This window comes from Phacochoerus africanus, chromosome 2, assembly GCF_016906955.1.
Source record: "Phacochoerus africanus isolate WHEZ1 chromosome 2, ROS_Pafr_v1, whole genome shotgun sequence".
Lineage (NCBI taxonomy): Eukaryota > Metazoa > Chordata > Mammalia > Artiodactyla > Suidae > Phacochoerus > Phacochoerus africanus.
Window position 1 is genome coordinate 147,995,336 of NC_062545.1, and position 18,480 is coordinate 148,013,815.

The 18,480-nt window shown below is 52.4% G+C and overlaps 1 protein-coding gene across 4 annotated transcripts in view; it reads left to right on the top strand.

Moving 5' to 3' along the window:
* PCSK6 (proprotein convertase subtilisin/kexin type 6) overlaps nt 1-15,460 on the top strand; it is a 188,424-nt gene extending 172,964 nt beyond the window's left edge. For all 4 annotated transcript variants that reach the window (XM_047766897.1, XM_047766900.1, XM_047766896.1 and 1 more), the window contains 4 exons: nt 3,218-3,321; nt 8,836-8,965; nt 12,611-12,723; nt 14,012-15,460. In XM_047766897.1, the coding sequence (XP_047622853.1) occupies nt 3,218-3,321; nt 8,836-8,965; nt 12,611-12,723; nt 14,012-14,109 (445 nt within the window). In that variant the 3' untranslated portion in view covers nt 14,110-15,460. The remainder of the gene's footprint in view (nt 1-3,217; nt 3,322-8,835; nt 8,966-12,610; nt 12,724-14,011) is intronic.
* The last annotated feature ends 3,020 nt before the right edge of the window (nt 15,461-18,480 follow it).

Genomic DNA, 18,480 nt, shown 5'->3' on the forward strand with positions numbered 1-18,480 from the left:
CCTGGCCTTGCTCAGTGGGTTAAGGATCCGGTGTTGCCGTGAGCGGTGGTGTAGGTCACAGATGTGGTTCGAATCCCGTGTTGCTGTGGCTCTGGCGTACGCAGGCGGCTACAGCTCCGATGAGACCCCTAGACTGGGAACCTCCATATGCCTCGGGAATGGCCCTAAAAAGCAAAATAATAATAGTAATAAACTATCATGGAGTAAAAGGAGACAAACTGACTGGGAGATGGAAAATACTCCCCAAATTTCACTTCCTTTTAAAGAAAGATTCCAAGTCAAAATCAGATTTCCGCTTGGAGATTGGTGTTTAAGATAGAAAGAAGATGAGGACAATCTCTACATTTCATGTCACATTTGGAGAATTGGTAAAAATGAGAGTTGATCATAGAAAGTAGGGCTGGCACCCAGAAAGGCAAGGAATTCCTTCTTAGGCACCAGTAGCCCCACCAGCCCAGTTTCCCTCCTGGTATGGACAGGGGCGGGGGGTGGGGGGTGCATTGGGAAGCACATATCCCCCTACCCTGTTGTTACCGTGTCTTCTCTGTCTTCCAAGCTCTCATGTCTCCTTGCAGGTGAGGAGCTTGTTCCTGGAGACACTCTGTAGATTTCTGGTTCCACCAGGCTCAGCACGTGTCTCCTTTAAAAACATGTTACTATCGGAGTTCCCTTTGTGGCTCAGCAGTTAACGAACCCAACTAGGATCCATTAGGACACGGGTTTGATCCCTGGCCCCACTCACTGGGTTAAGGATCCAGTGTTGCCATGAGCTGTGGTGTAGGTCGCAGACATGGCTTGGATCCTGCATTGCTGCAGCTATGGCGTGGGCCGACAGCTGTAGCTTCTCTTTGACCCCTGGCCTGGGAACGTCCATATGCCAAAGGTGCAGCCCTAAAAAGCAAAAAAAAAAAAAAGTTACCAGGTTAATGATTTTTACCAGGATATTTTGAAATGTGGTTTAGTCCACTGAATGCAGCCAAATACACATCACTTATATGTATATATCCTTAAAGTTGCTGTTGAGAAGCTTAGAGAACATTCTGTTCAAAATCGTGCTGTGTGCCCTCCTGCAGTCTAGTCTAGAACCAGGATCTGCATTTTAAGGAAGAAAGACAAGTGTCAGCGAAGGCAGCACTTCTCACCCACAGTGAGCATGGGACGGCAGGGCATCACTGTCACCAGGGCCCTTGTCAAAATGCAGATACTGACCTAGCAGCTCTGTGACTCTGCATTTCTAACGGGCCCCAGCTGAGGATCCTCTGATCCCCCAAGCCCAGCCTCCCTTCCACCCAAATGCTGCTGAGACTGAAATTCACTCGCAGGGTTGAATTCTTTTGGAGTGAGGAGTGAAAGAAGAAAACTGAAGCATTTTATTCAGCTGCTCTCATCAATACTGCCTCATTTAACCTTCATCGCAACCATTGTGATCATTCTTCCTCTTCATATAAATACTAATGGGGAAAGGAAGAGTTTTCATGGGCAGCATGATGTAGCTGCCATGCTGCAGCTCCCCTAGCCTGCCCCTCATCCGGGTCAGGGGATCAGAGAGGAGAGTGTCCACTCCTTGGACACCTGAGAGTCGAGGGAGGGAAGGGGAACAAGCCCCAGAGTCACACATCACATCTGTTCTCATTTGAACCTGGGAGCTGGACATGGCATGATTAGGAGCAGAAGAACGAAGAGGTCAAGGAAAGAGACCCCAAAGGGGAAGGCAGAGATGGCCAGTTGGCCCCACTGCAGGGGCCCTGGGTGGCAGCTGTGTGGCCCCTCCCACAGGGCCCCCCATCCAGGCTGGAGACCGGTTGTCAGGGGAGGCTCAGTTTTTCCAGATCCCTGGAACCCATTTTGCAGCAGAGATGTGCTGGGGGAGTCCTGGGGAACCTGTTCCTGCTCCTCTGGGTTGGGTTGGAGAAAGGAAGTCAGGTGCTTAGGCTGGGAGCTGTGTAATGGAAAAAAATGCCTCCTGGGCAGTAGCCCCCCAGGCGGAGGCAGTGGTTCCAGCCACGACGAGCAGTCAGCAAGGCACTAGAACTCCGAAACATCGTCAGCCGTAATCCATAGAAAGCTTCCCTTTATTGCCCAATATCCTTTTAAACTGTGGCTTCAAAGCATCGCTGTCCCGTTGAAGCAGTGAGGGCGGCTATGCCGTGCATCCATCTCTTTAGGGCTGGGAATAGGTATTAATAAAGAATTGACTGAAGTGCAGGTGCAGCGACCTGGGTGCCAGGACCAGGAGGAGCCCTGGGCCAGCCTCCGCCTTGATACAGAGATGCTTTCAGCCCCACTAAGTGCCGGAGCCTCTAGATCTCACAGACCCTGGTCACATGTTCCATGTGTCTGGCAGCAGACCCATTGGCAAAGGGCACAGCAAGCCCAGAGTGACCTTGGGAGTTGAAGCAGTAACCAGAATCCATTCACACTGCTGGGTGCCTGACACCTGCCAGGGCTTCCCATGTATTTGTTCATTCTGTCCTCAAAGCAGCCAGACCGTGCAGGAGCCTTGACTGTTCCACAGCAGAGGGGACAGAGGTGCAGGAAGGTTGGCTGGCCGGCCCAGGGCTAGGATCATGGCTTGGAAGGGCAGAGGCAGGTTTGGCTGAAGAGGCCACTCCAGCACCTGTGCCTTTGCTGCCTCGCTGCCGAGTGAGGTGAGGGAGGAAGGCCAGAGTCACAGCAGGGAAGGCTGCCAGGTCCCAGGAGAGGATTTTACGTCAAGTTCATTGTGCAGCAAAGAAGGTTTTCAAGCAAGAGAGAGGCAGGAGCCCACTGGGCTCCAGGGTCGGCCTTGCCACCACCCCTTCACACATTATAGATGCCAGGGCTGCTCCCAGTGAGACCAAGCCAGTGAGCCACCAGGGCGACCCCCGCCGCTCTGGTTCTCCTCATGGGGCATGGGTTCTAGTATGATTGGAGTCAGTGAAGAGAAACCATCACAGAGCAGGAGAGGATGTGGCCTCCTGCACTGGGACAGAGGCTGTGGGGTTCTGGGGAAGGAGCCCCTGGCACCCTGGCCGCCAGAAGGCAGAGACTCGGCTTCCAGGCCGGGCTGTCCCTTCCAGCTGCCCTCAGGCTGCTGCATTAGCTTAGAACCCTTAAGTGACACAAAGAGCCATGCTTTAGCAGCTTTCGTTTGCTCTCAGAAAGGTCATGTGAGAATAAACCATAACTAAATTAGAATTTTGGAAAGGATATGAAAACCTGCCTTTCTTTTCAACAGCCTTGCACGGGGCAGCTGCATTCCAGACTGTGAGCCAGGCACCTACTTTGACTCTGAGCAGATCAGGTGTGGGGAATGCCATCACACCTGCCAGACCTGTGTAGGTGAGTTCACAGCATGCCTCGGAGGCCAGAGCGGGAGCCCGAGTTATCCAGGCGGGCAGGTTAACTACCTTGAAACCCCAGAAAACCCAGACTTGGTGTTGCAGTATCCAATCCCAGAGGCCCTACCAGGGGCTGGGGGAGGGGAATGAGGAAATGGTGTTTAATGGGTCCATCGGTTCATTGGGGAAGATGAAAATGTTCTGAGGACAGCCGGATGGTGGTGATGGCTGTGCAACATGAATGCACTTGATGCCACTGAGCTATAGGCTTAAATGGTTAATATGGTAAATTTTATGTTAGGTACGTTTTATCTGAATTTTTAAAATTAAGAAAACAAACAAGCAAACACAAGGGCCCACTTTAAGCAGCCTAGGTTTCCTGGCGTTAGAAGCCCAGCCAAGCAGAGGATGTTTGCAGGCTGAACAGGGGTGCCGACTTCTCGTGAGCTGTTTCATGTGGAACCCAGCCCTTGCACTGCCTGTGGTTCAACCCCCTAAAGATTCAGGGGGGCAGAGGAGGGGGACAAATTCCGGTGGTGAAGGGAAGAAGGCTTTATGGAACATAGCCTTAGTTCTTTGCACCTGTCTGCTCTTATTTTGAACATTTTACTCAAAGAGGAAAAGACTTCTACAATTTAATGTGTGTTGTAATTCCTCACAAAGGTTATATAGCACAGCTGTCTTCCAGGCACAGTTGTTATGAAAATTAGCAGAGAATGCATTTGCCTTGTCAGGCTTCGTGCTGCAGTTATTTGCGGCAGGACCTCGCAGCACATATACTGAGTGCGTGGGCTCAGGCATTTCTGATTGACACTCCTTCCCCACCCAGCATTTTGGTCCTTGTTCTAAGCAACTCACCTCAGATTGAGTTTGTGCCGCGGTAGTGATGTAAGAATTAGGTCTCTGCTCAGTCAGTCACTGATGCTATAATGTAGGTCCTGGGACGTGCAGCCAGACGGGAGCCCATGTCCAGGGGCCCTCGACCCTTGACCAGAGTGGACATACTAAGCACCCTCAAGGCCTGTAGAAAATGTGCCTTCCTGAGCCCCTTCTGGGACAACCTCCAAAAAGACAGGGGCTCAGCCCCTTTCCTAGCGTTTGCCTTGTTGCCTGTTGTTTTCATTCTTGTTTCTTTGACTCATTATTTAGCCCAGGTTGATTAAGGAGCTTTGCTGATGTCACTTACTTTAATTTTACAGGCACTCGAATCCACAAGATTCAGGCGTGTGGCTTAATGCCACTTTTGATTTCAGTAGTTCAGATTAGCTGCTTTCTCTGCATCCTCACACTGCCTGTGGGCAAACAGCTTCAGAGTCGCTTGGGGTTCTCTCACCCAACCCAGCAACATCTCTGTCACTTCAGACACATAATTCAGCAGTGTACAGGTGTCAGGCTGTCTGGGGGTCTCCCCCTGCTCCCCATGCCTGTGGACCTGGGTTCTCTCCACGCTCTGGGTGCTCTGCATGCGTGCACCCCTGGCAGCTGCTGGGAAAGGGTCCTTGCTTCCAGCTCTGAGTGGCAGGAGTTTTCTTGCTCCCTGGCAGGGTCCACCTATTCTCAGCTGCCAGGTCCCTAGCTTTCCCCTCCCTGCTCCCACTGCTGCCCACTGCCAGGGTCTGGAGTGGGGGGCGGGCTGCAATGTGGAGAGGGTCATGGTCGGGCATGAATACAGAACAGGGCACAATGGCCCTGGTCCAGCAGTGCCCTGGGACACTCAGTGGGGGACTCAGTAGGAACATGCCTCTTGTCCATCCCCAGTCTGGGTACCTCGAGCCTCCTGGCAGAGAGGATGGGATCCCTTGGAGTTACCATCTGCTGTGAGTGGGTACAGGGGACCCAGCTGGGCATGGCACATTGGTCAGTGGGTAGCTGCCAGCAAGGCACATGTGTGCCAAGTCAAGGGGCATGAGGGCCAGTCCTCATCATGGGAGCATGACATGAAATAACAGATTAAAAAATACCATGACAGGTCAAGAGAAGGACTGCCAAAAAAAGCAAAGTATTTTACTTTATTTTATTTTTTCTTGTCTTTTTGTCTTTTCTAGGGCCGCACCCATGGCATATGGAGGTTCCCAGGCTAGGGGTCGAATCGGAGCTGTAGCCAGCAGCCTACGCCAGAGCCACAGCAACTCGGAATCCGAGCTGTGTCTGCAACATACACCACAGCTCACAGCAACTCTGGATCCCCAACCCACTGAGCGAGGCCAGGGATTGAACCCACAATCTCATGATTCCTAGTTGGGTTCGTTAACCACTGAGCCACGACGGGAACTCCGCAAAGTATTTTATATCTTAGGAGCCTTTATAGCATGTTTGTCCTGCTTTTAAATAATGGCCCTACATTTTCACTTTATATTTGGGCCCCACAAAAGTTGTGGTGGGGAGGTTCCTGCTAAGCATCACCCATTTTGCTGTTATTGCTGTGGTCTGTGTACATTTCAAGTGTCTAAAGCTGGTAAAGCCTTTTGATTAAATGGAATCCCTAAGAGACTTGGAGCTATAAAGTTCATAATGTTTAGTAATTATGAAAACAATTTGTCTAGGAAATTTGTGCTTCCTCAGCTTTTCTCATTATGGTAAAAGATCCATAACGTAAAATGTACCATCTTCTTGAGTTCCCGTCGTAGCTCAGCGGAAACAAATCTGACTAGTATCCATGAAGATGCAGGTTCAATCCCTGGCCTCGCTCAGTGGGTAATGATGTGGCATTGCTATGAGCTGTGGTGAAGGTTGCAGATGAGGCTTGGATCTAACGTGGCTGTGGCTGTGGCCGGCAGCTTCAGCTCGGATTCAACCCCTGGCTTGGGGAACCTCCATATACCACTGGTGTGGCCCTAAAAAAAAAAAAAAAGTACTATCTTCACCATTTGGAAGTGCACAGCCTGGTGACCCAAAGCATGTACACATTGTCATGGGGCTGTCGCCTCCATCCACTCCAGGGCTTTCTCTTCTTCCCCAACTGAATGAGTTGCATCAGCTTTCAAATTTGGTACGTTGAGCATTAAACTAGAAACAAACAGGAGTCAGAGTTCCCATCATGGCGCAGTGGTTAAAGAATCCGACTAGGAACCATGAGGGTGCGGATTCGGTCCCTGGCCTTGCTCAGTGGGTTAAGGATCCATCATTGCCGTGAGCTGTGGTGTAGATCGCAGACGCGGCTCGGATCCTGCATTGCTGTGGCTGTGGCATAGGCTGGCGGCTACAGCTCTGATTCGACCCCTAGCCTGGGAACCTCCATATACCATGGGTGTGGCCCTAGAAAAGACAAAAAGACAAAAAAAAAAAAGAGAGAGAGTGATTATTCTTTTCCAGTGCAGAAGCTCCTCAGGCACTGGGGACCCCAGTGGCCAACGCAGCATAATGTAGATGATAAGATTCAGCAGGGGAGGCCCGAGGCTTCCAAGGGCCGAGCCACCCACCCCAGACACCCCCTAGAGATAAATGATGGTGGAGGGATGCAGGGGGGCACAAGAGCAGCCTTCCATCCAGGACATACACCAGACATATTTGTAGGGCGGCTCTCCCACTGCATCCCAGAAGGAGAGGGAGGACACCCCTATGAAGAGCCCAGGTGGGTGGACAGCTGTCCTTCATGAAGGCCTGCCACCCCCAGGATTTTGGCTTCTGCCTCGTTCCCACGGTCTGGGATGAACTCAGAATCCCCTTCAGGGTTTAAAGCTGTAGTTCAGAGAGGTGAAAACCAGCCCAGAGCGCTGAGCCTCGGGGCTGGCAGAGGTGCCCTGCGGATCCCTGTCTACAAGGGGGTCCTCTCTTGATGCAGCCAAGAGGCCCCCTCTAGGTCCAGAAGTGACTCCAGGAAGATGGCAGGACACCTCTGCCTTAGTTGTCAGGCCTCAAGCTGAGACCAGATCAGATCAAAGTGAGGAGAGGTTTAACCAAAGCTGTGGTCACCCTGAGCATCTGAGATGACATCTCTCTGGGTTCAACCCTCTAAGCCACCAGCCAGCGGCCACCTCGCTGCATCTCTGACATCCTGTTAGATGTCCTTTGGGGACGTTTGGCATAGAGTGGATGCCCAGCGCTTACTTGTTGGTGAGAATGAATGCACAGGTGGGCAGACAGACGGAGGGACAGCATGGTTTTTTCCAACTGGATCTTTGCCTGCCCCAGGCTGCTGAGTCCTCTTGACTGAACTACAGATTTTCCTTCACGACTCTGGATCCTTCATTCAGAACTTTGGCCTCTCTGGCCACCTTCTCCCCCCATAAGCCTTATATAATAAAAGTGTAACACACAAAGGGAGTTCCCATTATATCCAAATGCGACTAGTATCCATGAAATTGCAGGTTCGATCTCTGGCCTTGCTCAGTGGGTTAAGAATCTGGCATTGCTGTGGCTATGGTGTAGGCCGGCAGCTACAGCTCCGATTGGATCCCTAGCCTGGGAACCTCCATATGCCGTGAATGTGGCCCTAAAAAAAACAAAAAGACACACACAAAAAAATTGAAAACACACAAAGGGTTTTTATTCTGTTGAAAGTGTCCTGGTCATTCACATCAAATACCTGTCAGCCCCCATGCCCCCAACCCATATTATCTTGCACTATGTTCTGTCCAATAGAAACATAATATGAGCTACTGATGCACTTTTAAGTGCCCTAGAGAAACAGGTGAAAGTAATTATAACATCTTATTTATTTTAACCCATGCTTCTAAATACTGTAAGTTCTACATCTAAACAATATTTTAAAAATCAACGTGTGAGTTCCCATCGTGGCTGGAGTTCCTGTCGTGGCTCAGTGGTTAACGAATCCAACTAGGAACCATGAGGTTTCGGGTTGGATCCCTGGCTTTGCTCAGTGGGTTAAGAATCTGGCATCACTGTGACTGTGGTGTAGGCCGGCGGCTACAGCTCCAATTCGACGCCTAGACTGGGAACCTCCATATGCTGCGGGAGTGGCCCAAGAAATGGCAAAAAAAAAAAAATCAAAAAGCTATTTTACTTTCTTTCTTTCACTCTTTCTTTCTCCTTCTTTCTTTCTTTCTTTCTTTCTTTCTTTCTTTCTTTCTTTCTTTCTTTCTTTCTTTCTTTCTTTCTTTCTTTCTTTCTTCCCTTCCTTCCTTCCTTCCTTCTTTTTTTCTACATCTCTGAAATCCAATGTGTATGTTTTTTACATTTGCAGCTCACCTCAGTATGGCCAGGCCATATTTCGCTCAAAGCTCAGAGCTCTGGCTGAAGCTCGGCCCAGGCCTGTTGGGAAAGGAAACACTTGGAATCATGGTGGATGAACAAGGCACAGGCAGCGGGCGGTGTGCAGAGCTCAGCTCATGCTTCCATGTCCCCGTCCGTTAAGTGGAGACAGGATGCCCACCTCCCAGGAGTGGGTAGGAGGGCCCACTGCAGATGTATGCTGGGCACCTGGGGATCGAGGTGTGGTGGTGACCTGGAGGCATCTGAATAGAACCCAGAGCTCGCAGGCGCTGCAGCAGGCCCAGGACACGTGATGAGTGGGTGGGTGGTCCCTGACCTCTGCTACTTTTCCCGGACCCCTCAGGGCCCAGCAGAGAAGAATGTATTCACTGTGCCACAAACTTCCACTTCCAAGACTGGAGATGTGTGCCGGCCTGTGGCGAGGGCTTCTACCCAGAGGAGATGCCTGGCTTGCCCCACAAAGTGTGCCGAAGGTACGTGTCCCTTCCAGGCAGTCCTCCGGGCAGCCTCCAAGACTGCCGGGGAAGGAGAGCAGGAGGGCCGGGTCTGGTTGACCCCTGTTCTGGGGCTGGGGAAGGGGCATGCTGCATCCCATGACAGCAGTGAGTATGGTGGCCAGACAGGAACTGTGCAGAAAAGGGAACCCTGCAGGTAGGGATGGCCTAGGTCACAAGTCAGGTAGCGGCTCTCATTCTGTCATTCATTTCCTGAGTCTTCACTGAGAGTCACTGTGTGCCAGGCACTGTGTAGCTGGAGAGGGCAGGACACAGAGTGCCGGGCCCGCCTTGCAGAGCCCCCACACCGGAACAGACCCCAGGGAGCCTGCACCACAGACCACAGTGTGTTCACACCATGTAATTAAGGAAACCACATGTCAGATTGTTTAAAATTTAAAATTAGATAATTTAGGAGTTCCCGTCATGGCTCAGCAGAAACAAAGATGACTAGCATCCATGAGAATGCAGGTTTGATCCCTGGCCTCCCTCAGTGGGTTGGGCATCTGGTGTTGCCATGAGCTGTGGTGTAAATCGAAGATGCAGCTGGGATCTGGCATGGCTGTGGCTCTGGTGTAGGCCAGTGGCTATAGCTCCAATTAGACCCCTAGCCTGGGAACCTCCCTATGCTGCAGTTGTGGCCCTAAAAGACCAAAAATAAATAAAAAACAAAATAAAAAATAAAGTACGTTTTCATTTTAATCAGCCAGCTGGCTCCAGGGTGAGTACAGCAGCCCATGGACCAGTGCAACTACATAGTGATCATCAGGTTCCTTTGTCAGACCTCCTGGATCCCACACAATGCTAGGTACTCCCACAAGTATGGCATCCAGCCCCCGCAGGGCACCCAGAAGCTACGGGGCCCCAGCCGCAGGAGGCAGGGGGCAAGAGGCCCCAGTGACCTTGGCAGCAGAGGGCAGCAGCTCCCTGGGCACTCACCCGCATAGGGAAAAAGCTTTCAGCCCTAGAGGAGGGTCCAGTGCTGGTCTTGGAGACACACACCCAGGAAGACCCCTGTGTGGGGTGTCCAGGTGGCGAAATGCCAGCTGTTCAGAGAATTTCCATCTCCTGAGTCCCTGGCTCTGAAGACCCCCTCAGTGTGGCTCCCTCTGGAAGGATGAATGGCCTTGGTCTTCATGGTTGTGCAGGGCCTCTCCCAGCTGCAGCAGCTATAGCTTTCAGAAAGCCTGACTGCCCAAAGGCCCCAGGGTGCTGAGTGCCAGCCAGGGCAGCTCTGAGGGAACAAGCAGCCAGGCAGGATTTATGGGGAAAAGCCAGGCCACGGCACAGGGCTGCTGGGTTGGCAGCCTGCATGCTGAGAAGACCCGCGAAGCTACAGTGCAAGGCTGAGAACAGTCCCTGATAGGAATTTCAAGAGGCACCAGACTCCCCTCAACTTAGAAACAGGACCTAGAAGACCAAGCAAGGACCACTTTGAAGACAGAGCAACCTGGTAGGGAGCTTGCCTGAGGGGCAAGCTAGCCTCTCCCACCCCCAGCCCCTTCACACCCTCCCTCCCTCAGCCCCTCCCAGGTATGCAGTTGGGGCAAGACTCAGGCAGGCCTTCTGCTCTGTCTCTGCCCAGACTGAAGAATGACAAGACCTTTATCAGCCTAAGGACAGGAGGTGGGGGGCAGTAGCCCTGGCAGTAAGGCAGGAGGTGGGCTGTGGTGGGTGCTATCCTGCAGAGTTTGGCAAAGCAGAGTTCACTGTGGTATTTGGGGGTGAGGTAGGTACCACAGAAGGCATCTTGAAAGCCCCCTGCCTGAGAAGACCACGTGCCAAGCACGGTAACCCTGACAGAGAAGCCAAGAGGGTCTCTCAGAGAAGCTGGGGTCCCCAGGCAGTTGGGGGAGCATCAGGGAGCAGCCCCCTGAGCTGGGGCCTCCAGATCTGACCAGGCTGGCCAATACTTTGACCGAGTCCTTATGAGACCCTGCAAGAGAGCCTGTCAGAACTTTGCCCAGACTTCTGCCTGCAGAACTGGGAGATGCTGACTGGTAGTGGATTAAGCTGTAGCATTGCAACAGTTTGTTACATAGCAGCAGAGAGCTGGCACCCCTGTGGAAGCTGCCATTGAGATCCTGGAGCTCTGTGAGGTTGAGTTTAGAGAAGAAAGTAAGCTGTGTACAGCTGGTTCTCCACTCTAGCCACCCTGCTCACTGTTTAGAGTGGAAGCACCCCTCAGCCATGGCCTGGAAATGTTTAGGCCCTGGGCCTTCAAGACGGCTGACCCCACAATTCAATGGCTTGGCTCTAGCTTCCATCTCACTAGTGGACATTGTAAGAGAAGTGAGGTGGGGGTGGGGGGCGGCGGGCAGGGGGAGTTGTCCCCTGTGCTGTGGCACCAGGGACCTGTGGCCCGACCAAAGCAGTACAGTAGGACAGGGTCCAGGCCCTGGGGCCTTCCCCAGAGTACACAGGAACAGGGTCTACGCGGCAGGCCCCTTCCTCCCTGTTGGGTTCTGGGGGCAGGAGGAGGAGGCTGGGCCCTTGCTGTATGAGGAGGGCTCCTGGATGCCGTTTGCCAGTAGGATTTATACATTTCTAAGCATGAACTTACATGCGGGGCCTGAGCTCCAGTTTGGAGGCACCCTCAGCTACCCCAGGAAAGAAAAGCCACCTCTCACCCAGGCTGTGGGCCCACTGCCCGAGAGGCCCTAAGCAGCCAGAATCCATGGTGGCATCTGACCTGAGCCTTGTTGTTGGCATCTCGTCACTGCTGGGCTGGTGACATCTGTCCTAAGCAAAGAACTGTCCACACAGGGCAGACCCAGGCATGGCTGAGCTGGGCTTCTGTCTGATGCCCTGCCTGAGCCCCATTCCCAGGCCTTTTGGGGATGCAGCTTGATGTGAGGTAGGAGGTAGATCTATAGAGACCAAGTCCCTAAAGTTGGACTCAGAAAAGGCAGCGGGTACAGACCAGGTCTGAGCGCCGCTCAGAGCAGGAAGGTGCACATCCAAGCCTTGTCTCCACATTAGCAGGCTCTTCTGTGAAGGGCCTGATGAGCAGACAGACGCAGATCAATGAGCGAGACTGACTCCAAGGAAGCTGCTGGATGCGGCCTGAGAGCCAGAGTGCGCCGACCCTCCCCTTAGGTTACGGTGCCCTGTTAGCAATGGCCCTGGGTCCCGTCTCCAGGACAGGGTTGTAAGGAATACCCCCACCCCTGTCACCGCACAGAGGCCGATGGCACCAAAAAGAAGGCTCAGCTTGATGGACAACAGCCTCTGGCCAACTCCAGGGTCCTGTCACATTCGGGGTGGATGTTGGCCCTGAGCCCCAAGAATTAATGCTGATGTACCCAGGGAGCCACCTGTGGGGGGGACACCACAGTGCCCAGGGAGAGTCCAGGTGAGCCACTGGACTTCTCCTGGGCACTGTGGTGCCCAGGCTCAGAGACTGGGACCTGTCCTTAGCTCCAGGCATCCTCCTGCTGTGACCATCTCCACTTCCAGGGCAGTAGAGGTCTGACAGGAGGAGAGATACAAATGCTGGGCTGGGGTTTCCGCCATCGTGAGGGCACAGTTCCAGCCAGAGGCGCAGGGTAGGAGGGTGAGGAGGATCTGGGAAGGGAGTGGTTGGGATTCTTTGCCAACCAGGAACCCATGTTCCCCCCACAGGTGTGACGAGAGCTGCTTGAGCTGTGAAGGCTCCAGCAGGAACTGCAGCCGATGTAAGACAGGCTTCACGCAGCTGGGAACCTCTTGCATCACCAACCACACATGCAGCAATGGTGAGCACCCTTCGGCTGCCCCTAGGCAAAGGAGAGAGGAGAAGATGCAAGGACAGCAGCCTCTTTGTACACGTACAGCCCCTCCCCGGGCTGGCCCCCTGGTTCTCCTCTGGTCCTCCTCCTTCCCTTTAGGCTGCTTCCATTGGCCAGAGAGGCATCCTGGCCACCAACCCAGCTGCTGTTGTTGGTTTGTTGAGTGACTCTTACAATGATTTTGTTTTTGTACTGTAACCTCTCTTCAGCCATAAGCCCCAAGGGGCCCAGGTGTGGTGATGCCCCTTAGGAGAGGCCCGACCCTGGAGGTCAAAGTCAGGAAGCCTGAAGGCTCTCAGCCTCCCTTGAGCTCACATCGACAAGGCCTGAGTGTCCCATAGGAAGGACCTGCACCTGTGCTTTGGGAGCCTTGGTTCTCTAAGCCAATTGGGAGCCAAGGATGGGTTGTGAAAGCAGGAACTCAGGGGAGACCAAAGACTGATGGGGGATTCCAGGCAAGAGGAAGGGCTGGCAGAAGACTCTGAGCTGAAGACCTAGTGCAGGAGCCATGAGCAAACATGCTGTGGTGGGGAATGAGCCTTTCATGGCCCAACAAGCTGTGCAAGGAGCAGCCTGGGGCCACCTCTGAGTACTGCAAGCCAGCTGGCATGCAGAAGAGGGGAGCTGCCAGCGCCACGGTGTTCCTGGGCGTGGAGCTGGCACTGGCCTGGCCTGGCAGAGCATGAAGCCCACAGAAAGAGCCATGGGCATGACCCGTGGACCACAAGGCAGCCGCCTTACCTTGGTGTTGGGTGGTTTCTTTTTGGCTTGCGGAATTATGTCCCTTCAAAGACCAGGCAGCTCCTACTCTAGGAAGTCACCGCCTCAGCTTATGCATCCAGCCAGAAAAAAAGAGCTGGCTTCCAGGGCTCCCCACCTCAGACCTTTCCCACTGCCTCAATGACTCTTCCTCTCACCCCCTCCCCTCCCCCATCCAGGGTATCCCCTGGACCATGGCAGCAACCTGCCCTCTTATCTGCCTGTCTTAACCCCCCCAGCACAGCCATCCAGAATGAGGGGCAGTAAGAGCCCTGGCACAGCCCAGGTGCCCCAGACCCCATCTATTGCTCCCCCAAAACACCCCCTGAATGCTTGTCTCTCAGACTCAGTGCCAGCCCCTGCCACACCAGGCCCACCACATATCACACACAGTCTTCCCCGAGAGGGCTGCCGCCCCCACTCCCTCTGTGTCCCCAGCAATCCAAACTGGCCCCAAAGTCTGACCTGTCCCTCCTTTCTTCTTCCTGGGGCCCAGCTGACGAGACTTTCTGCGAGATGGTAAAGTCCAACCGGCTCTGTGAACGGAAGCTCTTCATTCAGTTCTGCTGCCGAACGTGCCTCCTGGCCGGGTAGGGGGTGCCCGGCTGCCCGCAGGGTAGGGCCCCTCCCGTCTGTCCGTCCGTCCGTCCATCCACCTTTCTCCAGACTGCCGGCCGGTTTCAGGGGTGGTGCCCGGCATCTGACAGCTTTATCTCCCCAGGAGAGCGAGGTCCTTCCGTGGCACCTCTGGGTACCCTGGCCAGGTGGGTGGGGGTCTTTGAGGAGGTACTCCGGAAGCAGTGACATCTCACACTCAGCTTGCTGGCTGCATTCTTCTGGCCAGCTCAAAATGGGGACAGGATGAATTCCAAAAAGCCACAGCCCCAGCTTCAGAGCAGCTCCTGGGACCATAAGTTTACTGAATCTCCAAGACCAAAGCAGAAAGGGAAAACGCTTGGCATAACATCACCCTTCTCCCCGTGCTTTTGTGCTGCTCCATAGTAAATCTCACCCACCGGGGTCCACCCGCAGACGCCCAGGCTGTCCCCCTGTGGGATGAAGGGCCAAGGGGCACACCTGCTCATCCACCTGCCACGTGGCAGTCTGGGGGGTTGTTTGGTCAGACTGTAAATAAAACAGATTTGGGGGCATAAAAATGTGTGACCACCGGGGATGGAGCACGTATTTCTGCATATTCAGTGACTCCCAAAACCACAGGATGGCTTAGAAAGTCAAATCCCAAACAGATGGGATGGGGTGACCCTCCTTCTTCTGCAGCCCTCTCCTCTGAGAGAGCCGAGGGCCCAAGTCACGCGTTCTGTCTGTGTCTCTGAGAGTCTCATGGTCTGAGAGATGACATCTACCTGACGCAGGGCCTTCGGAGGCTCCCAGGAGGTTCCCAGGGCTGGCTAAAAGGTGTCCCCATGACCAAGCAAGTCCTCCTACCAAAATGTAAAGCCAGCCTGTGAGCTTCATTGTCTGTCGCGTCCCATTTTGTGGAATTGCCTTTAAAATGCTTTGGCCTCTGCTTTTCCAGAGACTTATTCCCAAGGCGGAATCCCCTGTGTCTGTGTGTGCTATGAGACTAATGACATGGTTGGATTTATTTCTGCCAGACCTGTGTAGGCATTTTATAAGCTACATGTTCTAATTTTTACCGATGTTAATTATTTTGACAAATATTTCATATATTTTCATTGATATGCACAGATCTGCTTGATCTATTCCCTTTAAGATGGGAGTAACATTTGCCTTAAATTTTTCGAGCTCCTTCTCCGTATCGTCCCGCTCCCCTCTTTGACTGTAATGCATTTAATGTTTCCCCGGTCAGCTGGGGAAACCCAGCTGTTGTTGTTTATTGAATCCACAACTCCAAAAAAGAAATCCACAAAGCAAAATAAATGTTAACACTAAATTAATAAAAGAGTTAACACCCCATGGCAAAGGAGCCTACATTTCTTTCCAAGGCATGACAGTTAAACATGGGTACCAGCCACTGTGTGAAATGGCTTTATTTGTGGTTTTATTTGAATGTCTTTGAGCTTTAGTGAAGAAGCTGTAGCAAAACCGTGGGAGGATCCAAAGTTCTAGACCTAGGGTGTCCTTTGGCAAACAGACCAAAAAGCCTGATTGGAGGGAGGGGCTGGATCTAGGGACACTTCCTTTCTGTCCCAGGGGAGCCTTCCGTGACCCAGACTTCAGGCCTCTTCACCTGGAGCTGCCAAATGGGATTTAATTAGTTACAACTTGTCTTGTGCACAGTGACTGAAATCCTGCACCCGTGGGTTCTGCAATGTGTGGGATTTTACCCTGGCCTCTCTGTGAGGTTAGAGCCTGTACTCACTAGCAATCCTTTGGCTGCAAATAAAAGAAAAGTACCAACTAGAACTGACTTAGGAAAAGATAGAAGTGGGTAAAGGGGCTGTTGTTTGGGGATTCCAGGGTTTGTCTCAGACTTTCAGGAAAGGTGCAGCTGGGCCTCGGGAGCCCTGGACCAGCACCAGATATCACCTGGACCCTTTGCATTCTCTTTCTCCAGTTGATAGGACAAAATAACAAGACCACTCACATCTTCCAAGTGAAATCGGTACCAATCCAAGACCCTCTGCAAGCTTCCTGAATCTGCTTTGGGCCCTGGTTGCCTACCTTGCATCCGTGTTTGCCTGGTTCCCAAGCTCTGGCCACAGGGACCGACTTGTGCAACAGAACGTGGCTGCAGGAGCCCTTCCAGTGACCGAGTGGCTGGAGAAAGGAAGCAACATGCAGAAAGCCGGGAAGCCCACACATCTGACACCTGCCCGCCCCAAGCATCACTTGACCAGAGTTGTCAGCGTGAGGCAACAATGACTGAGTGAACGTGTTTGGGAGACTCAGGAGCCAGGACTCAGTAAGAATTTAACCTCTGCTGTGAGCCTGATGTTGAATTAAAACTAGCAGCTTGCTAAGCATCTGGTCTGAGTACCATTTTAACCCCTAGGGCTTTTTGCTTACTGAGAGTTTATGGTTTAACATGTTCACAATTGAACCAGAAACAAACTCCAGTTATCCCCAAGGGACACCAACTTACAAGAAGCCAAGCGCACACATTACTCTCCTGGCAGTGGCTGGGCCAGCCTGTCCTAGGGCTGGAGAGCATGGAGCAGAGTGGAGAAGCTGTTCACAAAATCCAAGGACCAATCAGCCCCTCGTTAAAAGGGACTGACCAGGAGTTCCTGTTGTGGCGCAGCGGAAACGAATCCGACTAGGAAGCATGAGGTTGTGGGTTCTATCCCTGGCCTTGCTTGGTGGATTAAGGATCTGGCATTGCTGTGGCTGTGGTGTAGGCTGGCATCTGTAGCTCCAATTAGACCCCTAGCCTGGGAACCTCCATATGCCTCAGATGCGGCCCTAAAAAGCAAAAAAAAAGCCGGGGGGAGGGGGACCTGACCACATAAAATGCCTGTTCACAAATGGCCTTACCTTAAGGCTGTCTGGACTCACTTGGGGCAGAACATGTCTGTGGATTTTGTTTTACGTCATGGAATCCTGAGTCATATCCTCTAAACCATTATTTCACAGACCAAGGCTCACAGAGCTGGAGTAACTTGTCCTGGGCTTTGCACTGACGGGATAGTTCCATCATGTGCTCTGGGATGGAGGCTGGCTCTCCCCAAGAGGGGCAGTCACTTCTGTTGCTAGCCAAACACAGGCATGATGCATTTATTTTAAACTGTCTTCATTTCCAGGGGGTGACCTTTTTCTGATCTTGTCCCCACATTCTTTGGCACCTCAAAGTGGTCCCCACCCCTCCCAGGCCACTGCTGACTTTATACCTATAACTCTTCAAAGGGCTGGGGGAACTGCACTTTTTACCAGAGATGCACTGATAATGGGGAGGGTGGGGGGCAGTGGTGGACAGAGCTTTAAGAAAAAAAAGGCAAAGGGCACCAGAGTCTAAGTATGACCAACAGTGGAGTGCCTTGAACTTGGGCAACTGCCATCCACTGTGCTGAAATCATTGAGAGTATGGATGGAGAGGGCCTGAAGCCTGCAAGCTTGGGATATACTGGGGTTCCTTGGGGCAGGTGAGGAGTGAGGGTTCAGATCACAGGCTGGAAAGGGAAGGAGGTACAGAAGTGAAGTAAAAGGAAGGATATTTTACTAAGAACAAGCAACGGTGATGGAAGTAATACATCAAAGCCATTTTCTTAAAGTTCTGCCCAGCCAGGTAAGAGGCAGCTGGGTGCCATCTGTCTTAGGAAAGAGTTTGCATCCTGACCCAGTCTTCTCTGCTGCTTTTTTTCTTGCACCCAGGCCTTATTCTTCCTGCTGGTTGTCTAAGGCCTTTCCTGACATTTCAGGCTCTGTTGGCTTGTCTGCGCACAGAACAGCACTCCTGCATAGTGCAGCACTGAGCACGCACTGTAGGTCCTGTGACTCGGTACCCACCACCCAAAGCTTCCCCCTGGTATGTACCAGCTATACTTAGGGTGGTCAGATATCTCCCAAACTTCCTGTTGGGGAGTACTCTGGTGGCCTAGCTGTTAAGGATTTAGCATTATCAACGCTGTGACTCCAGTTCGATCCCTGGCCCAGGAATTTTTGCATGCTGTGGTCACAGCCCCCCAAAATCTTTAAATAGGAGTTCCTATTGTGGCTCAGCGGTAACAAACCCGACCAGTATCCCTGAGGATGCAGGTTCAATCTGATGTAGGTCACAGACATGACTTGGATCCGGTGTGGCTGTGGTGTAGGCCAGCAGCTGCAGCTCCTCTTTGACCCCCTAGCCTAGGAACTTCCATATGCCACAGGTGAGGCCCTTAAAAAAAAAAAAAAAAAAGACAAAAAATTTTTTAAATTAAAAACAAAACAAAAATTCCTGTTGAGCAGATGGGAACCAAAGTGCCTAGGGCAGAGAACATCTCATTGCCAGAAACAGTGGCTCTCACCTGGGGTGATCTTTGTCTCTCTGGGGACATTTGGCAA